This window comes from Centroberyx gerrardi, chromosome 10 (genome assembly GCF_048128805.1).
Source record: "Centroberyx gerrardi isolate f3 chromosome 10, fCenGer3.hap1.cur.20231027, whole genome shotgun sequence".
Classification (NCBI taxonomy): Eukaryota; Metazoa; Chordata; class Actinopteri; order Beryciformes; family Berycidae; genus Centroberyx; species Centroberyx gerrardi.
In genome coordinates, this window is record NC_136006.1 from 6,027,679 (window position 1) to 6,051,296 (window position 23,618).

Here is a 23,618-nt window from a genome sequence, read left to right on the forward strand (position 1 = left end):
AGTTACATAGTTGCACAGTTTATTGGCGATTGTATATTAATGTGTTCGGGCTCAAACAGATCATAATGTAAAAAGTCTAGCAGAGTGTCGAGTCGATGCTACCTTAACTATTCACTTTTACTTATTATCATATTATTATGTACGACACGCACATCCAGTATGTGGAGGTGCCGGGCCGAGAGTCAGCCGATTAGAAAGGATGAAAAGCCCGGACACTATTCTGCATTTATCCTCTTGAACTGACAACGTGTCGATCAGTCAGGTCTTCTTCAGGTCAGATCTGATTAAACACTTCCTCGTACGTACAGATAACGACTTGCACGCAGTTATGGTGCATTGGTGAGCAGATGAAAACAAGCTTTTAAGAGGCACTAGGCCCTCTGCCAGAATTTATAACAATGTATGAAAATTAATAAGTTGAATTTTGACCTTAGTCCTGATAATTTTATCACTAGCGACACATATGTTTACTAGCACTAGTGATACACACGTTCATTTGGCCTCGTTGTGTCCATTGATGTGTCTTGAATAATTATCAATGTTTTGTGTCTTTTTTCTGTACATTGATTTACTTTCAGATCATGTGACTTCTGGTCAGAGGTGTGACCAAGTCAATTTTGCTCAAGTCCCAAGACAGTCTCAAGTCTTGAGGCACAAGTCTGAAGTCAAGTCCCAAGTCTAAATGTAGATTACCAAGTGAAGTCCATGTCACTAATGTCAAGTCTCAAGTCTAAATGTAGAACAGCAAGTCAAGTCAGAACAAATCAAGAGTCCAGTATCAGTTTAATATCTTAAAGAAAACTAAATATCTAGGACTTTTCAATGCAATATGGTTTTAATAGGATAAAACCTTGGTAAGAGCATCATGAGTTTGATTTCTATAATCAGTTTCAACTTCAATAAATTCAATCATTCCATACAAATTCAGAAAACAGAATTTAAATTCAGTCGTCTGCTGGAACAAATCTCATCACTTTCAATCTGAGTCATTTACACAAACACAAGATCTCAAGTCAAGACTTTAGAAACCTTTTCAAGTCATCAAAGTACAAGTCAGAGTCAAGTCCCAAGTCACCAGAACCCAAGTCAAGTCAAGTCTCAAGTCTTCTCTGTGACTTCTGACTTGAGTCGAAGTCACGTGACGCGAGTCCCCACCTCTGCTATTCTTATCTCTACGTATAAGAGGAAGAGTTTACTCGGATCTGACCTGATGAAGACCTGACCTTAACTGACACGTTGTCAGTTAAAGTGGATAAACGCAGTACAGTGTGCAGGCTGTTCCTCTCTTCGGATCTACACCCATCCAACAACAACAACAACAATCTCTTTCAGATATCTCTCTTTTTCCAGCCTTGTTGTGATATATTTAGATATTATTTGGGCACAACCAATTCCCCGCTGGACCTCCATGAAGGCTCCAGCTGTGGTTGTTGGGAGATTGGTGACAGAACTGCAAATCCTCAGAGGCTGCAGTGTGTAAATGTGTTATCATGTAGGTACGTATGTTGCCTTCTGTCCTCTGAAAAGTATGATAATCTGTTTGAGCTTTAGTGCTATCAATCATTTTAGCAGAGTATGTGCCATTTTTCTTTTATTAAAAATAGTCTTTGTCAAAGCCTGAAGTCACGATTTGGTTTTACTGCTGATTTAATGTCCTCTTTTATATCTCTGCCTTATATTTTACTTTTTTTTATTATGTTCTCTGATCCTTTTTTGTTATTTTATTCTGTCTTACAGCTGTATTTTGTACTTGCTTTGTGAAGCATTTTGTAACACTGTTAAGAAAGCTGCTATACAAATAAATTACAAAATACTAAATAAATTATTTTAGCATTATTATTATTATTATTATTATGTTGGATATCTCAATTTGTAGCTACACCTTTCACCTCTCTGCTTGCCAAATACAGGAATAGAGTCTTTATATCCTAATGATGTGTATTAGGATAGTGTATTATTGCATTAGGATAGTGTATTAGTGTATTAGGATAGTGTATTATTGCATTAGGATAGTGTATTATTGCATTAGGATAGTGTATTATTGTATTAGGATAGTGTATTAGTGCATTAGGATAGTGTATTATTGTATTAGGATAGTGTATTAGTGCATTAGGATAGTGTATTAGTGTATTAGGATAGTGTATTATTGTATTAGGATAGTGTATTAGTGCATTAGGATAGTGTATTAGTGTATTAGGATAGTGTATTATTGCATTAGGATAGTGTATTAGTGTATTAGGATAGTGTATTATTGCATTAGGATAGTGTATTAGTGTATTAGGATAGTGTATTATTGCATTAGGATAGTGTATTAGTGTATTAGGATAGTGTATTATTGCATTAGGATAGTGTATTAGTGTATTAGGATAGTGTATTATTGCATTAGGATAGTGTATTATTGCATTAGGATAGTGTATTATTGTATTAGGATAGTGTATTAGTGCATTAGGATAGTGTATTAGTGTATTAGGATAGTGTATTATTGCATTAGGATAGTGTATTAGTGTATTAGGATAGTGTATTATTGCATTAGGATAGTGTATTAGTGTATTAGGATAGTGTATTATTGCATTAGGATAGTGTATTATTGCATTAGGATAGTGTATTATTGTATTAGGATAGTGTATTAGTGCATTAGGATAGTGTATTAGTGTATTAGGATAGTGTATTATTGCATTAGGATAGTGTATTATTGTATTAGGATAGTGTATTAGTGTATTAGGATAGTGTATTAGTGCATTAGGATAGTGTATTATTGCATTAGGATAGTGTATTATTGTATTAGGATAGTGTATTAGTGCATTAGGATAGTGTATTAGTGTATTAGGATAGTGTATTCGTGCATTAGGATAGTGTATTAGTGCATTAGGATAGTGTATTAGTGTATTAGGATAGTGTATTATTGCATTAGGATAGTGTATTAGTGTATTAGGATAGTGTATTAGTGTATTAGGATAGTGTATTATTGCATTAGGATAGTGTATTAGTGTATTAGGATAGTGTATTATTGCATTAGGATAGTGTATTATTGCATTAGGATAGTGTATTAGTGTATTAGGATAGTGTATTATTGCATTAGGATAGTGTATTAGTGTATTAGGATAGTGTATTAGTGCATTAGGATAGTGTATTAGTGTATTAGGATAGTGTATTAGTGCATTAGGATAGTGTATTATTGCATTAGGATAGTGTATTAGTGTATTAGGATAGTGTATTATTGCATTAGGATAGTGTATTAGTGCATTAGGATAGTGTATTAGTGTATTAGGATAGTGTATTCGTGCATTAGGATAGTGTATTAGTGTATTAGGATAGTGTATTAGTGCATTAGGATAGTGTATTAGTGCATTAGGATAGTGTATTAGTGTATTAGGATAGTGTATTAGTGTATTAGGATAGTGTTATAAATGACAACTGGTAGGGATTCATGCCTGAACTGACTGTAAACCATCAAGGGCAGGAGGCTTGGCAGCAGAATATCCTGGCATAACAAACACTCAATTCATAGTTGAGGTGATAATTATACTGTAAAATATATAGAAACACAGAAAAAAGGCAGCGACTGATATTCAGCTCATGTTACATTAAGCAATTACTGTGAAACCATCAGAGGTTTTAAAAGGCAAGGGAGACAGGAGAGAAAATAATTAGCATTTTCATGGGAGCTTATTATCATTATGCTGTTTGCAAACCACTAGAGCTGGCAGAGAGGTGTGTGTGTGTGTGTGTGTGTGTGTGTGTGTGTGTGTGTTACCTTGGGAGGCCCAGCGCAGTACAGAACAGCTCCTTAATGTCACATGGGCTGCAGAACCTGCTGAACACCACCTGTGAGGGATGACACACACACACGCACACACACACACACACCATGATACATCACAAGGGCATAGTCTATAATTGATGACCCTATATATAGATCAGCTTATCTGTATCTGTTTGACAAAATGATAACAGTAAATTCATAGCTAACTCTGTCACAACAACATGATGTAGCTCTTCAAAGCAGTGAGTTAGACCATTTTATCAACATTTTGTCTGATGACACACATACAGCACATGGAAGGATAATGTATTGATTATGGTGATTCTGATTATGTTTTGCAGTCGGTGTCTGTTGGTCAGGTCAAGTCAGATTTATTCCTCGAGATCTTTTAGGTTTGTCTGCGTTCAGGTCAAATCGGCAGAAGGTAGAAGTGGAAGAACGGGACGACATCTTGTTGCTGCTGCTTGGAAGATGTGTTTATGTGTTTACATCCAAGATGGCGCTCATGAGCTCAGCTGCTGTTAACAAGCTCCTTTCAAATCAACTAGAAACAAACTGAATGTAACTGATCATTTGGATTTTTATTACCTTGGACTGCTGACATCAGTGGATTCACTGTTGTTTGCTGCCCATGTTGACACATTTTAGTAATTTGTGACGACAGTTGGGAGATATCAGAGTCTGTATTTGCTTAGTGAACAGAAGCCAGAAAGCCATCCATCAAGCTACAGGATCATTGGTTTGTGTTTGCCTGGCTGGTGTCTTACACTAGGTGGACAGCCAATAGTAAAAGAAACAGCCATGTAGTAGCGATACTGAATATGTGGATGGGCATTTCTAAGTATTTTTTCATCACAGATTGAATAATGAAACATGAATTTCAGAGTTTTAGTTGTTGAATGCTCCTATTGACTATAAAACATCTGTAGTATCACATATTGAACTCTCTGCCCTCGAATGCATCGCAGTAAGTGCTTTTTAAATGAGCTGCTTTTTACCTCTACTTACATAGATGTTTTTTATTTCAGTTCAGTAGTACTAGTTCAGTAATATTAGTCAGTAATTTTAGTTCTACTTAAAGTCACACTGAAATGAAAAATGACATTTTCACCTTTTTAGATCATTCTATCGTACCATACACCTATTTGACAATTTATGCCAAAAAAAAAAAGACTTTCTTGTATTTTTATATCAAAATATCATTAGGTTTACTTCCTGGAAATCAGAAAATCTTCAGTGGTGACATCACTGTGTACCAGGAAGCGACATAAAACCATCACAGATTCTTGAACAGTCCCGCCCCTCCGCCCCACCCCATCCATTAAAAAAACTGCCTTTCTCTCCTTAACTGATCTCCCATTGGTTCACACTTTTGAATGCTCCCTCCCCACGGTATGCCCCGCCCCCACATCCTGTTTCAACAGGAAATACATCACATTAAGGAAGCAAGATGCTCTCAAACTGCGACTTCATTGTGACTTTAAGTAAAATTTCAGCTAAGTAACAGTAGGATATTTTGGTTTTCCCTCCACCTCTGACTACAGTGATGTGAAAGTGGAACAATCAGCCGCTGGGGAGGAGGCGCGGAGCTGGCAGGCTTCCCACGCTGCTCCAGGCTCTTCTGTTGATTAAAGAATATGCAGATTCCAGCACGGCGGCAGTAAATATTTCTTATTTTTCTGCCCCCTCTCTCCGCCTAACCGCCTCGCAAACAAGGTCAAGCATCGTCATTGGATGTGACAAATGATTTGTTTTCCCCGTGTCAGCCTTCGGCCCACAAAGACAAGATGACCCACATAGATAAAGCGGAGCCGTACATCTGCCGGCGTCGAAGGCCGCGGACAACAATGTCGCGGGAGGAAACGGCAAGAGGAGGCCTGGGGAGGAGAAGTGTGTGTGTGTGTGTGTGTGTGTGTGTGTGTGTGTGTGTGTGTGTGTGGGGAGGAAGGGAGGGGGGAGGGGGGTGGAGGAGGGGTAGAGATACAAACAAGGGCTGGCAGGAGGGCGAATGAAGAGATGAGTGGGGAGGTGGAGAGAGGTCAAAGAGCACTTCAACAACTTGCTGCTGGCAGCCTGTCACAGGTGCAGCAGACGTTCAGGCGGCGTTCAGGGGGCGTTCAGGAGTCGTTCAGGAGTCGTTCAGGGGGCGTTCAGGGGCTGCAGGAGGTCAGCGGACTGCAGAGACGCTTTCCTGACGCTCCGGACCGCAGCGGAAAGTTTAGTTTGTTGCGTTTCAGAGGTAAACTGTGGAGCTGTGGTGCCGCTCAACAGGAACCTGTGTTAAAATGTTTCTGTTTCTCTAGTCCGTCTAATCTTTCTGTTTCTGTCTTTGTTTCAGGAGGTTTTTACATGTTTATTTGTCTGCATACTTAAATGTTTTTACATGTTTATTTGTCTGCATGCTTTTATATATAGGTCCTCACTCCTCCTTTATTCCTGCCTTTATTCAGTTTTTAACTGTGAGCAAGAATATAATAAATTCAGCTTCAACTTCATTTTTGTGTTTGGTTCATTTAGGTTCATGCTGCGTCCAATTACAAGTGAACCGGGGCTTGTAAACGGAGGTCACAGGGAGTTTTGGTAACCTGTCATCCCACCAGGTTAGAGATGTTGGCAGTATCTGTAACTTCAGGTAAGCATGATGGTCTTGTTTGTCTCTTCTTCTCTGGTGTTCAAACAGTGAAGAACACATGAAGAAATAGCTGAATATGAGCATCAGTCCAGACTTCATTTTGTTCTGTTAAGCTTTCCAAGCATGAGGAACTGCTGGCTGTCAGATGTCAATATCCGTCCTTCTACCCATAATCCCTTGCGTTTTTGTAGTTGGTTGGATTATGTTCTCCCTCCTAACGAACCACACCACAGTTCTCTTGTTAGAGGACTGAGACTTTCAGTTTGGTTATTTGGTGCCACAAGAGTTCAAATGGCATCGTTCTCACCTGGACAAACAAACCAAACTGAAGGAAGAAACGCTCTGGAGCTCGAATAAAACACGCTGGGTGTGAACGCACCGTGAGACACACTGACACTCAGAGAAGTCAGTTCACTCAACTTGGAGTTTCTTAAAATGCCCAGAATCTGTTTTTGTCCGGTGACACATCTGGATGAAGGCCTAGAGTCAAAATGTTCAGTAAAGTCAGAGTTTAATCAATTCTGGGATCATTCACAGTAGTCCTTTTTTTCGTTTTTAAGATACAACAATCCCAATTATTGTGCTAGATGCTGTGATCATTAGACTTGATGGTTTAAATATAATAAAATGATATCACTGCACCTGTGGCATCTTACATCGACATCTCTGTTGACTGAAATCATCTCATCTCTTGGTAAACTTGTATTAATTTGTGTTTTATTGGTCTTTTTTGACTGTTTTTACCTGCAGCGGACAGTCTAAACAAAACGCCTCAATATTGCTGATATACTAATATTCAATGATTATTAAATGTGGAAACTATCATCAAAAAATCATGATATCAAATTATACATGATAATTGTGCAGCCGCTATCAGCAAGTCTCCTTTAGATTTAGATTAAAAAAAAGCCTAGTCTCAGTTCTCATTTTAAATTAATGCAGTATATTTATATTTAATCAGTGATTCTATTTGAGTGCAAGAAACTGAGAATTCATATATGTTCGTCCCTCTCATGGAAAAACAACACAACTCCATTAACATATGAAAAGATATTAAATCACACTCCATATCCAGAATAATACCTGGATAAAACACAAAAGACATAAAAGCTGGAGATCCAAAATGATTTTAAGACAAAACTTATCAAAAAGGTATTGAACAGTTTCCCTCTCTCTCACTGTTTTATAATTGTGTTTAATTTCTAGGTTTCTCATCACTTCACTTTTATGTTTCATCTCTATACAAATAAATGAACTAAACCAACAAACGAAGCTAATTTTCTGCCAGGTTTTGTTGAGGCAATCAACTGCAGGGCCTCGTCTGATTCTGTTTATAAAAGTAAATGCATAAAAAAATGATAAACAGAAATCAATTCCCTCTGTTGCATAATGACATATACTGTCATTCGGCACGGAAAAGCATCAAAAACAGAATAATTTCAGAACCAGCGTCAACACAAGTGTTTGTACTGAGAAATCTCCAATAATACCTAATATTGTCTGCAGAAGACTTTTTAGTGTCTGTCAAATAAACCATTGGCTCATTATCTGGCATCTTCAAGAGACATACAGCACATGTATGGACTCTTATGGGCACGTGTGTGTGTGTGTGTGTGTGTGTGTGTGTGTGTGTGTGTAGTAGATGCTGGTGTGTCTGATGACTGCACATATGGCAGCGCTGATGTAAGCTTCTGTTGCAGGCCGTTGTTTTGCTTTATAATAACAACAGACTTTATGTTATATCATAAGTCATAATCTGCAATGCTTCTCTCTATCACTGGCTGCTCTAACTCAACAGTGATCCAACCTATATCCAGTTCATAAAACTTCTCCACTGTCTGTTCTAAACAGCCGGTGTCTGGTAGCTCTTTCCTGGGAAAAATCCTCTGCCGCACAGGAAGTGATGCGTTTTACGTTTCCGGTTTGTTTGGAATCAACAGAAGAAGAAGAACTGTTAGCATGAGCAGTGATAGCCACCATGGCTGAACAGACAGAGAAAAGAGAAACTCAAACTGCATCAACAGAAAATCAAAGCTCCGCCCACACTGTTTGATTGACAGGTGATCTGTGATGAGCGATCTTGCAGATTACCACTTTAAAAGAAAACAAAAAAACACTGCATACTGTTTCTATGTAGTGTTTTCTAGCTTTAGTTTACTTGCACAGTGATAAAACATAGAAGGAAAGTTCTGTTAGTTGACAAAGCGATGTTTAAAAAGGAAGTGATTAATTTGTCAGAAATTGATTAGTGCCAGTACTAAGAGAGCTTAGCTAGTCTCATGTGTATCCTATGATCTTTTGATTGTATTTTTATTGTGTTGTATATAAAGTTGTGGTTATTCTGTCTTCCATCGAGGGCCACAATGGAAATAAGCCATTCAGTCAGTGTGTTAAATGTTTTCCTGTGCTATCCTCTGGAGTCAAATATACAGAATTGTTTTTGTTTTATGAGGTATTTTTCTATTTTTCTATTTCTGAAATCAAATCAAGTGATAAAAACACTGATGATGAGCTGCAGTGATAGAAAACACAGCAAGAGGAGAAACAAATTACTAATTTGTGCAGTGAGATATATTAAAAAAATGCTAATGAAAACACTTCACCTCAAAAGAAAATGACAACAACAAAATGTCAAAAAGATTCAGCTGAATTTGATGACAGAGTGTAAATGAGTGCCTGCATCTTTTGACTGAATCATAAGGTGTCAAATCTGCATGAAGGACTGGAGTCAAAATGTCCAGTGAAGTCAGAGTTCATCATTGAAAGCGCTGCATTTATTTGTATTTTTTTACTCTCCATGTGCAGCTAGAACTCCAGCAGCTGTTCACAAACTTGACTCTTGATGGAAGCACAAATATGAAATACGGCTAAATGAATCCATGATGTTCCCGTCAGGTTTTATCTGATTTCTATAACGAACCCTCATACGGTCTATCTACACATGCAGCATCACGTGAGACCAGTTAAAGCCACTATGATGCAAATGAGGAAGAGGCAGAGCTTCCATGTTCAAATCTATTGACCAGAAGAGGACAGGCTGATTAGTCTGATCCTGAATGAGAACATGAGATAACAAAGAGAGAAAATCAAACAAAACAAAACAATGGTGGCGGTAAACAAAAGCGCATGACTCAGTAATAATAACATTGTTTTGTGATACAAGCTGCTGTCCACCTAGTTTGTGTATGCAAAGTGCAGCTGAATATGCAAAAGCTTTGTGATCTAGAACAAATAAGGCATTGGTTGAATTATGGCTGGAACACACGCACACACACACAAACACACACACCTACACTCACACACACACACACACACACACACACACGTCTAATCCCAATCTTAATCTTAATTTTAAACCTGAGTCCCAATTAAAGAAGTGAGGAGCGGCGAAATGTCCTCACTTTGTAGGATTTTTCCCATCTTTCTATCCTTGTGAGGACGTTTTGGTCCTGATAAATACAGATATACAAGAACACACACACACACACACACACACACACACTCACACACACTCACACCAGAGAGCCAAAACAGTCTGCTGCTCATTATATTGCCAGACTTGAGTCTATTACAGGACTGGATTTCATTTAAAAAGCTGTGAGCAAAGTCACAAATCCCCCCAAAAAAAGAGTGTATTCCATATAAATCCACAGAAAGACGGTCCGTGGCATTAACAGTGTGTCTGCATGTGAGAATAAAAAAAAAGACTATAGGAAAAATGTTGCATATAGAAAGATTCAGGAAAGGTGCTGGGAGAAAGGAAAGGTACAAAGAAAGGAGAATGTGGGACCCAGGTGGCACTCATGAAGGACCGGAAGATTGACAACTTTTAAAAAAAAAAGCTTTGGCAAAGTGTGCAGAAGCTGTTGTCCTTCAAAATAAGAGTCTGTATTAACGTCTATTCCACAGGTTGTACTGTCAGACAGACAGATAGATAGATAGAAAGACAGAAAGACAGAAAGATAGATAGAGAAATAGAGAGACAGATATATAGATAGATAAGTAGATAGATAGATAGATACAGTAGATAGAGAGATAGAAAGATAGATAGATAGATACAACAGATAGATACAGTAGATAGAGAGATAGAAAGACAGATGGATAGATAGACAGATAGAGAGATAGACATATATAGATAGATAAGTAGATAAACAGATAGATAGAAAGATAGATAGACAGACAGATAGAGAAATAGATAGACAGATATATAGATAGATAAGTAGATAGATAAACAGACAGATAGATAGATAGATAGAGAAATAGAGAGATAGACATATATAGATAGATAGATAGATAGATAGATAGACAGCTAGATAGATAGACAGACAGATAGACAGATAGAGAGATAGATATATAGATAGAGATAGACAGATAGATAGATAGATAAGTAGATAAATAGATAGACAGATAGACAGATAGATAGATGAAAGGAGTGTGTGACAACAGAGTGACATGACAGTGCAGCAGGAAGTTGCTTTTATATTTCACCGTGGCAACAAGTGACCACTGATCCAGCGAACAAACAGCTCAATACGGACGATGAATAGATATTGATACGACAGAACTGCACCGGCATGAAAACCAGTGAGCACAGAGTCACATGACAGAGCTGGACCGCCTGCATCGCTTTGGGAAGTCAGGCACCTAACTATGTTTCTGATATCACTTCTAACACATCACCATGTCGTAATAAAATCATATTCTGAAACATTTCTGCTAGTTTGGGTTGAGGTTGGACTTGGCCTTCTCCTGCACATTTAGGCTTTATTTGGTCTTAAAATCGTATTCATTCTTAAAAACAAGACAGATTAATACAAGTTTACCAAGAGATGAGATGATTTCTCTTATTCCAATTCAATTCCACTAAGAGTTCCCATGAAATACGTGACCTTACTTTCAAACAAAGTGACTGTCCTTATCTCAGAATACTACGTCTTCTACTTGAAACAACTGAAGCATTAACCGCATTAACCTTTAAAACAAGCACAATTTTCTCTCTTTTCGACACGGTGAGAGCGCCCGCACCAGGAAATGACTGGTTGAGATGGACATATGTTTTTCTGCAGTGGATACAGACTCTGGATGAACTCCATAAAAAAAGTCACAGCGCAATAAATGCAAAGTGCCGGCGAAGCATAAAGCTCTTTATATGGCCTTTTATGAGCTGCCGTTTCTACTCCATCGGTGCGTTAGTGTAAACAAAACTCGACCTCCACACATCACTGCTGTCTGCAGATGGAGAGCAGCAAACCTTTGGCATTAGCCATTATGGGACACTCTGTCTAATTATGGAGGCATGATTGTGGATTATGTGTGTCTCGAATGTGTGTGTGTGGACTTTCCAATTGGACTGTGTGTGTGTGTGTGTGTGTGTGTGTGAACTTTGCTTTCTCTCTGTGATTGAAGACTTAATGAGATTTCTTAATAGTGTGATCACTGTTTTGGGTTTTCATGTGGCAGAAATGTTTCAGATCACAATAAATTTGGATATTCTGGATGTTGAGGTTCACAGTGATTTTAAGTTTCTATTTCAGTTGAAAAGCAACGGATCTCAGTCAATAAAGTGTCACACATACATGTAAAGAAATGTAAATATTGCATGTTGCAGGTTCAGTTCTCTTTCCAACATAACAAAAGAACAGAATAAATCAAATCAGAAACAGTCTGTGATTGAACTTTCAGCTTGAAATGTGTCTCTTTTCTAACTAGACTTAAATGTTGCAACCAATTCCATTTTCCTCATTTTTACCCTTAACAAAATGAAAAGTTAAGCAGGAACCTTGCAGCTAATCTGCAGCATACGCACTAGTTTACTTTATATAAACAGTCACAAAACATCGCTGTCACTTTGCCAGAGTTTGCCGGTCCTGCTGAATCTGCAGCACAGCAAACTTCAGGCAGTGATGGAAAGGGCTTCAACAGCTGATGAATCTAATTTGAATGAATTTGCATGTGCAAGTTTTACTGCAGCTAATTTGCAGCAAACATTGCTGCATATTTCCTGCATCATTTGTAGGAATTATTCCTACTGTACGAGTAAACTGAGCCAGTAAATTGAAACACCAGAGAGGCTGTGAGGCGTAAAAACAGTAGCTGCCAGGTTGGGAGGTTAAAGGCTCAAAAGCTGCAATCCTTGATCCTCATATACAGTAAAAACAAAGTAGAGACGTTCACTAATTCACCAAAATAACTGGCAGAACCCTTTATATAGGGAAGGATGGACAGTGTGTAACAGGTAAGAATAGTTTTAAGTGTAATTTGACACTATGAAAAGTTGTCTATGCATTCACTGCTTGTAATTATTAGAGAAAACTATCTGCATATTGAAATCTGTGTTGTGCAGGATGAAAGCATTGCAAAGAAATGCTTATTTTCCCCCAAATGCATGCCCCAAACTTCAGGAATGTGCGTGTGTGTTTAAGGTTTGTGCAATATAATGAGATTTGCCTGCTCCAGAATTGCGGACAGGGGCTTTAAAAGTCCCAACCTGAGTTACTGAGTTACTCTTCAACCTCAGAAACCACACACACATTTATTCAGCTTCAACACAAAGCTGTGAGATTAAGATGTGTGTACAGACTGTAAGACGAACAAACTCATACATCCAGTAGAGTCTATTTGTCTCTGAAACACACACACACACACACACACACACACACACACACACACACACACACACACACACACACACAGCCTATATTATGCCTACAAGGTTACAGTATGGTGATGATTCATACACATCATGATTACTATGATTATTCCACATAAGCACTATTTTAGCCTATACTGCTCAGTATCATTATACTCATCAGGATAAACAGAGCCGGTATTTAGACTGACACACTTTGTTAAAATCCAATTAGTGGTTAAAAGCCCTCCAAACTAATATTCCTGTAATAGTCCTTACAGTGCTGAAAACTGAGTTTATAACAATCTTCTGGTATTTTTATCTCCTATGGAAGCACTATAATATTGCTATAATATACAGAAGGGGCTAATAGTTTTGCTGGATATTAGCAAAACTATATATTAGGAAATTAGCTCAGGCTCTATATACAATGTAATGTACATGTTTGTAATTGACCCTTACAAATGAATTAGACTAAACTAGGTAGTTTACAGTTCTGCTGATACATGATATCCTTCTACAAAATATGTTATAGGATTATACTATAGTTCTTTTTCATAAGGATTTTATGACAGGTGAATATTAGACATTTTACTGAAAATGATTAAATGCCACCCTAACAAGAAAATCACTATAACATCCTGTTATATTCCTATAGTGTCTGTGGTACTAAATATTGAATTTATACTAAGTTTATGGTATTTATTTTCTATGGTATCACTATTATATTCCTATAGGGACTTATAGTGTGTCTGTTGCACTCAACAGTGAATTTACTTTACTATGAACTTTATCATACTTTATAGCATTCTTTATCTCCTATGATATCACTATAATTTTCCTATAGTGTCGGTGGTAGGCTACTCAATAGTGAATTTATAGTGACTTTATCATACTTTATGGTATTTTTTATCTCCTATGGTATCACGATAAGGACTTTCACTGCGTCTGTACACAATACTGAGTTTATAACTGGCCTTACGGTACTTTATGCTAATTTTATCTCCTACGGTATCACTATAACATTCCTATAATATTGCTATATTGACTTGCAGTGTGTGTGTTGTACTCAGTAATAAGTTCACAGAAACCTTTTCGTAGTTGATGGTGTTTTTATCCTCCTATAGTATCTCTATAGTATTCCTATAATATTCCTAAGGGACTTATAGTTTGGTTGTATCCTTCTGAGCATCTGTTCCGGGATCACACCTGTTTTTTCTAGCCTATTCGACTGAAATTCTACCGCTGACATATCTATTCATGTCGGTACCTTCTGGATCCTGCCGTCCACGTCCAGGTAAATGACCCGGTAGGAGGACGACGCGGAGCCCATGGTCTCCTCTCCTTCTCCCCGGCGTCGGTGCGTCGCTGTGCGGCTTCTGCTCCGAGCTCCGTGCCGGCGGTCCGGTCCGGTCCCACCGCCGAGGAACAAACAAGAGACAGCGAGTCGGTGGAAGTCTGGAGTCAGCGGTCCGACAACATCCCTCCGTCTGTCAAATACATACTCTCTCTCTCTCTCTCTCTCTCTTTCTTTCTCCAACTCTCTCTCTAGGTCTCTCTCTCTCTCTCTGTCACCAAGCTATCTCCCGCATCTCATAAAGGCTCTCCAATACGCGCGTCCCCGCCTCCCTCCCTTCTGCCCCCCCGCTCCTTAACCAACGCGCGTGCACGTACACGCACACACGCGAATGCACAGAGAGAGAAAGAGAGACTCACACACACACACACACACACACACACACACACACACACACGTAGGCACGGAGTGAGTGAGAGAGAAGACAAACACAAAGACAGACATGCGCAAATACACACGCGCAGGCGCATGTACACACACACACGTACAAAATCAGACACAAACTCATGCAGACACGCACACACAAGTAGGCAAACACGCACAAGCATGCACACACACACATACAAAGACACACACACAAAAGCACTCACACGCACACATATATATAGGCTATAGAGACATAAAAAGACACACACACACACCAAGAAGTGCATACACACACATATACAGTATAGTCACATAAAAAACACACAAACACACAAACTAACCCACGCACAACCATACACACACACACAATGACACAAACACATCCATACATTCACACAAACACACACACAAACACGCATGCTCATGCACACACAGAGACACGCATTCAGACATTCATACACACATACATGAACACATACACACACACACACACACACACACACCAAGACATGCACACAGAAATCTAGGTGTGTAATGCTAACTAAAGACAATCATATAAAGGCGTTTCCGTGACAGCTTCAATAACGGGAGTATTATTATAATTAGGTTACGATCAGATTATTATTATTATTATTGGTGTGTAAATGTAAACACAGTCAGTGAGAAAACAACAAACTAACGCATTCACACCGCTCTGCCTCAGAAATTCACATCTGTGGAAAAACCCAAAGAGAAAGACTGAAGTGTGGAAAGACAGAGAGAAAGAGAGAGAAAGAGAGAAAGAGCGGGGAAGCCTCAGATTTAATTCAGTCCCTCGTGGGCGAAGGCATTACAAGATGAGCCATCCATCAAGGCCTCAGGGTGGGGGGGGGGGGGGGGGGGGCGGCGAGGGGGGGGGTTGTGTGATGTGACTGTGATGTTATTTTAGATGAGTCACCGCAACACCCAACCAGGCAAAGCTACATCTGCAATATGTCTGAATTAAATCCCACAGCCGTTACTAAGGCAGAGTCTTGGTTTTCTTGGTTTTGGTTTGATTCAATAGCTGAGGTTATTGATTGGGATGGAGGCCTGTGATTTGTGTGTGTGTGTGTGTGTGTGTGTGGTGAGGAGGTGAGGGGAGGTTGGGTGTGGGGTGTGTGACCTCTTAATTCATTACAGTTATTGAGAGAAAGTGGGTTAATCCGGTTCCACACAAAATTTAGGTGATTAGGCGTATTCGTCGGACGAGTCAAAAAAGGGGGAAATGTCATTTTGTGAGACTGCAGACAAACGGCTCGTTTCACACGACTTGGAGTCAGTGAAGAAGATAAATGAGAAGATGATGAGTCTTTTTGAAAACCGCTCTCTGCAGATTGTAAATGTCTTTTTCGGATCTTATGTTCTGTGTGTTTGGAGGCGGAATAATCCCCAAGTAATTGAAAGTAATCGGATTATGTTTCCGAGTTGGATTAATCCGCTGCCTTACTTCACGGATTTCCATGAAAGAAGGTGATTGTTAATCTGTAATGGATCTGTCGGCTGCGCTGTAATGTGGCAGGTAGGTTTTCACGCTTCGGCAGTCAGCATTTGAAAGTCCATTTCTATTCACATTAGAGCTGGACGATAATTCAATATTATCATTTATCGACTTTCAGTGGAATCATATGGGGATGATATGGTGATTTTGGGATATCGTGACACAATTCTGCTGTCTGAACTGATGAGAACAAGCACATTTTGTTTAAAAACTCGGACAAAATGAGGTATGGCAGGAATATTATTTGAAAATCTCAGTTTTGTTTGACATGACACCTAACATTAACATTCGGTTCAATGGGATGAACATTAATTTGATTATTCAACATGTGATTTTGCATATGTGAGCCATATGATCAGAATCAGAATCACTTTATCGGCCAAGTAAATTTGCCCATACAAGGAATTTAGCTTAGTGGTTGCTTGTGTACTTTGTTAAAAGACAGAAAAGAATAAAAGACAATATCAACCAATAAAAACAGCAATATAAAAAAAAACCTCAAATAGAAACAGTAGAAGAAAAAGATGAGAATGAAATACAGAATATAGGTATTGCACTGTAAGTATTTGAACTGTTTCGAATATTGCACTATGATGTATATATCGATATCGAAAAAATGCTTATGATTATCGTGATTTTGATTTCAACCATATCGCCCAGCCTTAATTCACATAAACAAAATACTTTGGTAAAATAGTAAAATAGTGAAAGAGGAAGGTGAATTTTGGATTCGACCACCGACTGTGGAGTTTATATCATTCTACCTTGGTTCCAGTCAGGATCTTTATACTTTAAACCAACCCAAGTAACCTTCCCAAACCCTTCTCTGTGTGTGTGTGTGTGAGAGATAGTGTGTGTGTGTGTTTTCTAGTCTGCCCATGTCACTGAGTGGGTTTCTGTCTGTCAGGAGCTTACCATTTTGGATGACACCTGCCATCTCCAGCTGAGACTTAAGGCCACTCCATGCTTTCAATTAGACCCATTTATCCGCCTGTAGTAACGTGCCGCACAAAGACAGAGCCATCAAAAACACGACCCCGAAACAGTTAAGTGAAGAAAAAAAAAAAAGGTTTATTTTCTCCAGAATGCTTTGCAAACGAACCGAAGCTGCGTAGGCCGGTTCATTCGCGAAGGAGTCGGGGAAACAGTTGGGACGTGTTTTTATATACAAATCAACTGCCCAGCGAACAGACAAACAACACAGAAAAGGCACACATTGTTCAAGTACCAGGCCTACCACTGACACACATGTTAAATATACAGATTCACGCTTCCACCACAATGTGCTTTTGCTCTACGGAAGGCATAATGTCATCTCAATGCTACCACCACGGAAGGGTACAATGTTGAAGATGCACAACGTTATCAGGCATTTTGGTATTTTGTGGATTTTACTCCCAGACGGTGTCGAGAAAATAAATTAACAGTAATCACCATAAATATGAACAAATCTGGAAAACAACTCACTTAGCATGAGCTTTTACAGTGGAATACCCCTCAATTTAAGAATTGTTTTGATGTCCTCCTCTCTGCCAAAGCCAGTCTGAGTCTCAGTTCTGGACTTTTTTATGATTACCAATAAAGAGCGGACTGTCCTCGGTCATTGGAGTAACATATGCAAATTCTTAAACTTAGTGATATTCCCGTTTTGCCTCAGCCTCTACGACTATCTATATAAGACAACACCTGCAAATCAACATTGCACTGCATAAATATATCCATATAAGGACGTCACCGTTTGTCAAGTTTAATCTAATTTGACAGAAACTTTACATTCATAAAATCCGAGATCCAACCCCCGCACAGGAAAACAAAACAAAAAAACGATCCACCATTATTTAGAGGTTTCATATAAAAATACAACATCGGTACCTTCATTTAAGAACACACAGAGAAAATACACAGAGCAATCTCTATGAGAAAATACATCAGAAACCACCACAAAACTGACAGGAATAATTTAAAAATAAAATAGTCTCTTATTTAAATTACAACATAATCCCCCACAGTCTCTTTGGTTCAGTAAGGCAAAGGTGACGGTAAAACAGCATTTTTCAAAAAGTCAGAAGAGCTGAGGCCGGTTATAGTGGTATTGTTATGGAGAGAGAGAGAGGGAGAGGGAGAGAGAGAGAGAGAGAGGGAGAGAGAGAGAGAGAGAGAGAGAGAGAGAGAGAGAGAGAGAGAGAGAGATAGAGAGAGAGAGAGAGAGAGAGAGAGGTCACATGAGGGGAAGGAATGGACCTTATTCCCACAGCAGCCGTTTTGAATTTACATCACACATTTATCATTTCACAGATTCCCCACTGAAAAACCGTATTAGAAACAAATGAATCTCAATAATCCAGAGGAATATACTGTAGGTACACATTTTAATGTGAATCCCTTATGTGAACATGTTTAGGTTCACATGTAATGTGCTGTGCATCACCCAGGTGGGTGCTACACATCGATGGTGGATGAGTTGAGTCGCCCCCGCCCCCCCCGATATGTGAAGTGCTTTGAGTACTTAGAAAAGCGCTATATAAATGTAATCAATTATTATTATTATTATTATTATTATTAATATACTTGGCCCACTGCAGCTAGCTTAAACTTCAGCAGAAAGAACACACACCCAGCAAGGTGCAGACATGAGGCTTTTCTAACAATTACATTTCTAATTTAAGACGCACACTCTTCTGTTTTCTTTTAGTTTCGTAGTTAATTTATTCCACAGGGTCACCGAGACGAAGGCCCTGTAGCTGAAAACGTTTGATGGAATAAATAAAGCACGAAACTAAAAGAAAACAGTGTGCGACTTGAATTTTCTACCAGAATCTAGCCTAGGTAGCTAGCTAGTAGCTGACTAGCTAGTAAGCTAGCTGATAAATCCAAGAAGCCATTGTAGTTGTTGTTCCCAAGATTGCGAGCTAACTTGCTAACTGTTAGGTCCAGCTGAAGTAATGCTAGTTTTATTAGATAATCTTCCAGGTAAAGTTTCCCACCCTAAGCGTGACGCAAATTCAAAATGGCCACCACAGGAATAAGGTCAATAGCAGGAGAGATGTGGAAGAGAAAAATTGTGTTGATGTGTGCATGTTTGTGTGTGCATGTGTGTGTGTGAGAGAGAGAAAAGCCTGTAATCCTCCAGGTTGAATTCTGCTTCCCTTCTGTTTGGATCATCAACCATCACTTCAGCTCAAGTCTCTTCCTCAGGGATGAAAGCAGTCTCGCTTACAGTGAATCGGCTGGCAGGACAGTGTGTGTGTGTGTGTGTGTGTGTGTGTGTGTGGCTAATGCCTCGTATGTCCAGGATGGTTCTAGTTGTTGTTCAAGTCACAGTCCATTCCAGGCTTAGACAAGTGGTTTCAAAGCACAGTACAGTGTGCGTGTGTGTGTGTGTGTGTGTGTAGAGTCAATATACTCCTGCGTAGAGTTAGTGCAATCAAAGTGCTCAGTGCTCCTTCAACCTGTGAGACAGAGACAAACATTAACACTGTATTGATAAGTTGGGTGTCATTAAGCTGTACAGTCCTGTTCACAGCAAGAAGCTCCGCCGCACATCAAACAGCTGTCAGCCGGCTTCTTTCAGTTACTATCTCTTTCTTATTTTCACTGAAAACAGTGGAGGCAACTACACATTTTGTGTCACGGCTTGAGATTCTGACTTTCTACTAGGAAAAATGTGACGGAGCAGCTTGTCAGATTGGAATTTTAAGAAGGAAACTCGGCAAGATTTCATAAGAAAGAACCCAAATTGGTGAATCGGCAAACAGATGCAACATTATGACTATTATGTGGAATTGTTTCAGAAGATGGTTGTGTGAGAAATGGGGTGTAAAGGAGAGATGAGCAGCACAATGGGCAATAGTAATGTATAGTGAGTAAAAAGTTGACCAATAGAAAAGCAGGACTCACTCTACAGCGGAGATGGGGTGGGATTTACTTGAGGTCAGCTCCTTCGTCACGAGCCGCAGCAAAAGCTACGCAGCAGGCGGAACACACACAAACACACACACACACACAGAGTCAAATATTAGTTGATTTATTTATTTTCCTCCATGATTTTATCTGTATGTAAAGCAGAGTTCACTAAATATTCAATCAAAGTGACATATCTCTTTCAGCAGTAGTGTAGTTGGGGGAATACACACGTATACAAGAACTATATCCACCTCTTACTCTGTCTATTTAAGTATGTCGACCTATAAGACAAATTACACATGAAAGATTCAGGACGATGGGATGTGAATATGTGTGTGTGTCTGTGTGGATATTAGGGATTAATCGATTAGTTGTTTGGTCTATAAAATGTCAGAAAATGGTGAAAAATGTCGATCAGTGTTTCCCAAAGCCCAAGATGACGTCCTCAAATGTCTTGTTTTGTCCACAACCCAAAGATATTCAGTTTACTGTCATAGAGGAGTAAAGAAACCAGAAAATATTCACATTTAAGAAGCTGGAATCAGAGAGTTTTGACTTATTTTTCTTAAAAAATTACTCAAAACGATTAATCGATTATCAAAATAGTTGGCGATTAATTTAATAGTTGACAACTAATCGATTAATCGATTAATCGTTGCAGCTCTAGTGGATATATATGTTGACACTACTGTGCTTCCAACTTGACCAAGTAGCAAATGAATTTGGTGTGTGTGTACATAGAAAACCGTTCAGGCATATGATCTGTAAGCTGGCAAGGAGGTTTGCTGTGGCACAGATCAAATGCTGAAATAATAATCAAAATAATAACAATACTACTACTACTACTACTACTACTCCTACCGATACTACAACTACTACTACTGCTGCTACTCCTTCCACCACAACCACAAGTACTACCGATACTACTACTACTACTACTACTACTACCGATACTACTACTACTACTACTTCTGATTCCCTGGTGGTGACAGCTCTCACCAGCAGAGCGAGGAAGTCAGCAGTCATCAGCATGTAGAAGACTTGGTCCCAGCCGCCTGCAGACAGCACTCCGGCCAGCAGGGGGCCCAGTGCCGCACCTGATAACACACACACACGCACGCACGCACGCACACACACACACACACACACACACACACACACACACACACACACACACACAGCAGGCAGGGTCACATGACAAGGTCCGTGAAAAATCAATTAGGATGTTGAGCAGTGTAAAGGAAATGAAACTTGTTGTGCAGATGGAAAGAAATGAAATCCTCAGAGCATGTCACTTTTCTAAAAGAAAAAAAAAGCTGAATTTACTTGAGTAATAAGAGGAGAAGATGAACTAAAAAAAAAAACCTCTCATACTGGCAGATAAATTAGTAGTGGGTAATTTTGGTTCCCCAGTATCAGTTGATTTGTATGGTGGGAGGCAATATGGTGTTTTGTTTTTTACTAGCTTTTATATTAGTGTTTTGTTATGCTGTTTATTGTGTTTCAAGTGTGTTGCTGCTGTGATTAATGAATTTCCCTCTGAGATAAATAAGGTTTTTATCTAGCTATGCATCTACTTATCTACTGATCTGCCTTGGTACTGGAACCAAACTGCTGTATCAGTTGAGGAGATGGGACTGACCTACAGATCCTGTGCCATCGATGATGGCTGTGACAGTAGATAAGGCTCTGGCGTTGCCTTTCAGGCTCTTGTGGGTCCCCTAGGGTCAAAGGTCAACAGAGAGAGTTGGAGATGAATGAGTGAGGTCATCATGGGGCCGGTACACATTCACTTTGTGGCCATAAATAAGTAAACCTAGCCGTCAGTCACCTCGGTGGCAGTTAATGGGGATCTGAACAGACTAAAATAAGAGTAGCGTAAAACTTAGATTTGTAATAACTGGAATAAGCATGGATAAAAAAAACACACTGACCAAGTCAGCAGACACTGCTGTTGTGATGAGCGCATACGGTCCGTTCACCAGCCCTCCACACACTAACAGCATGCCTGGGGAAGAGAAACAGCAGCACAATGTCGTACAGGTTATATTTTGGTTTTTATTGATGGAGTTTCACAAGCACCCAAGTCCCATTGTGGTCCTGTGCAACTCAAACTGCCACTAAAACTGTCAGTTTGTTTCACAGTCACACTCACAGTGGGACACTTTTAATCAAGTGTATACTACTTTGGAGAAAACTTTTGAGACAGTACATTGATAATCGTAACCATAATACCCTTGATTACGCTCTGTACTATGATGACACTAAGAGGTCCACTCACTTGGACATCAAATTCAAGCACGTTCCAATGGCTTTCCAGGTTTTGTTCAAATTCAAGGACTCAAAACTGGCTTGTTTTGGAGTAAGACATGACACTGGTCAGAATTAGAAATCATAAGAGGCCTCTTTTTTTACTCCTGTTGTCAGGTCAAGAAATCCTGGTGAAATCACTTTAAAACTGCTGCTGTATCAACACAAATATCCATCACACTGTCAGAAAAAAGGTTAAACTCTGTACCTTGTACCTCTTGTACCAAAAGATACAACTCTGTCCCTTTTTTCTGAGAGTGTAGGGTTTTTCTCAGGATGTGAGCTGTTGATCGTAGGACAGAGAGATCCAGAGAGCTGAGGCTTATTGATGAATTTGGTTGCTATATTTCAATTTTTTAAGGCCTTATTTTATTGTTTCTCAAATCCACAAGCTTTCAAGGATTCTCAAGGCCTGTGGGAACCCCGATACGACTTTGACTACTGCTGACGTTACTCGGCTGCAGCTCACACCTAGCGGCATCACAGTAAAATTCATAATCACATTAAGGAATGCCCTCTGGTGTATTGTTAGGATAATAAGCCAAACCATGTGCGGGTGATTATCTGGGTATGAAAGAATAAGCCGCAGAGAATTAGAGTCATCAGTCAAGCCACACTGTCTGCAGTGAATGAGTCACCAAGGATCATTACGGCTCAACTGATGAACCCGTCTGTGTTAAAGGGATACTGTGACAAATTTGGTTCTGCTGTTATTGCACGATGTCATGTAATCTCCTTTAGAGTAAAACCTCATTAATCTGGGCCTCATACATGATTGATTCATCGACTCATAGACAGGCAGACAGAGAAACGGAAAGATATTTTACTCAATTGTCGGTATTTCCTTGTTGATTTATGCATTTTGACTGCAAACCAAATGTTGTGGAATATTAAAGAAAACGCAGTTCGATTCGCTTCAGACCACAGACCCACATCTGATAAAGTTTTTGTCACAGAAACCCCCATCTGAGAAGATATTTGCTGTGTGTCTGTCGTGAACGGAATGAAACTACTGTCATTTTACACATTCTGTCACTGTGCTAAATTTTAGCAAATTAAATAGGAATGAAATTGAACTATGCAATATTTTGCCCTCTCAAGGACCCCTTGGTGTCTAGAAACCACTGACCAAGAGACTGT

General features: G+C 39.3%; 2 protein-coding genes across 5 annotated transcripts in view; both read right to left on the reverse strand.

Annotated features, from left to right (window-relative positions):
* The window catches only part of pde9aa (phosphodiesterase 9aa), a 43,816-nt gene extending 29,453 nt beyond the window's left edge, over window positions 1-14,363 (reverse strand). For both annotated transcript variants that reach the window (XM_078286197.1, XM_078286196.1), the window contains exons 1-2: window positions 14,294-14,363; window positions 3,755-3,825 (exon numbers count right to left, since the gene is read on the reverse strand). In XM_078286197.1, coding sequence (XP_078142323.1) covers window positions 3,755-3,825; window positions 14,294-14,356 — 134 coding nt within the window. In that variant the 5' untranslated portion in view covers window positions 14,357-14,363. The remainder of the gene's footprint in view (window positions 1-3,754; window positions 3,826-14,293) is intronic.
* Window positions 14,364-17,316: 2,953 nt separating this feature from the next.
* Window positions 17,317-23,618, reverse strand: part of slc37a1 (solute carrier family 37 member 1) — a 29,255-nt gene continuing 22,953 nt past the window's right edge. For all 3 annotated transcript variants that reach the window (XM_078286038.1, XM_078286037.1, XM_071899067.2), the window contains 5 exons: window positions 22,103-22,176; window positions 21,811-21,889; window positions 21,168-21,265; window positions 20,163-20,227; window positions 17,317-19,714 (listed from right to left, as the gene is read on the reverse strand). In XM_078286038.1, coding sequence (XP_078142164.1) covers window positions 19,699-19,714; window positions 20,163-20,227; window positions 21,168-21,265; window positions 21,811-21,889; window positions 22,103-22,176 — 332 coding nt within the window. In that variant the 3' untranslated portion in view covers window positions 17,317-19,698. The remainder of the gene's footprint in view (window positions 19,715-20,162; window positions 20,228-21,167; window positions 21,266-21,810; window positions 21,890-22,102; window positions 22,177-23,618) is intronic.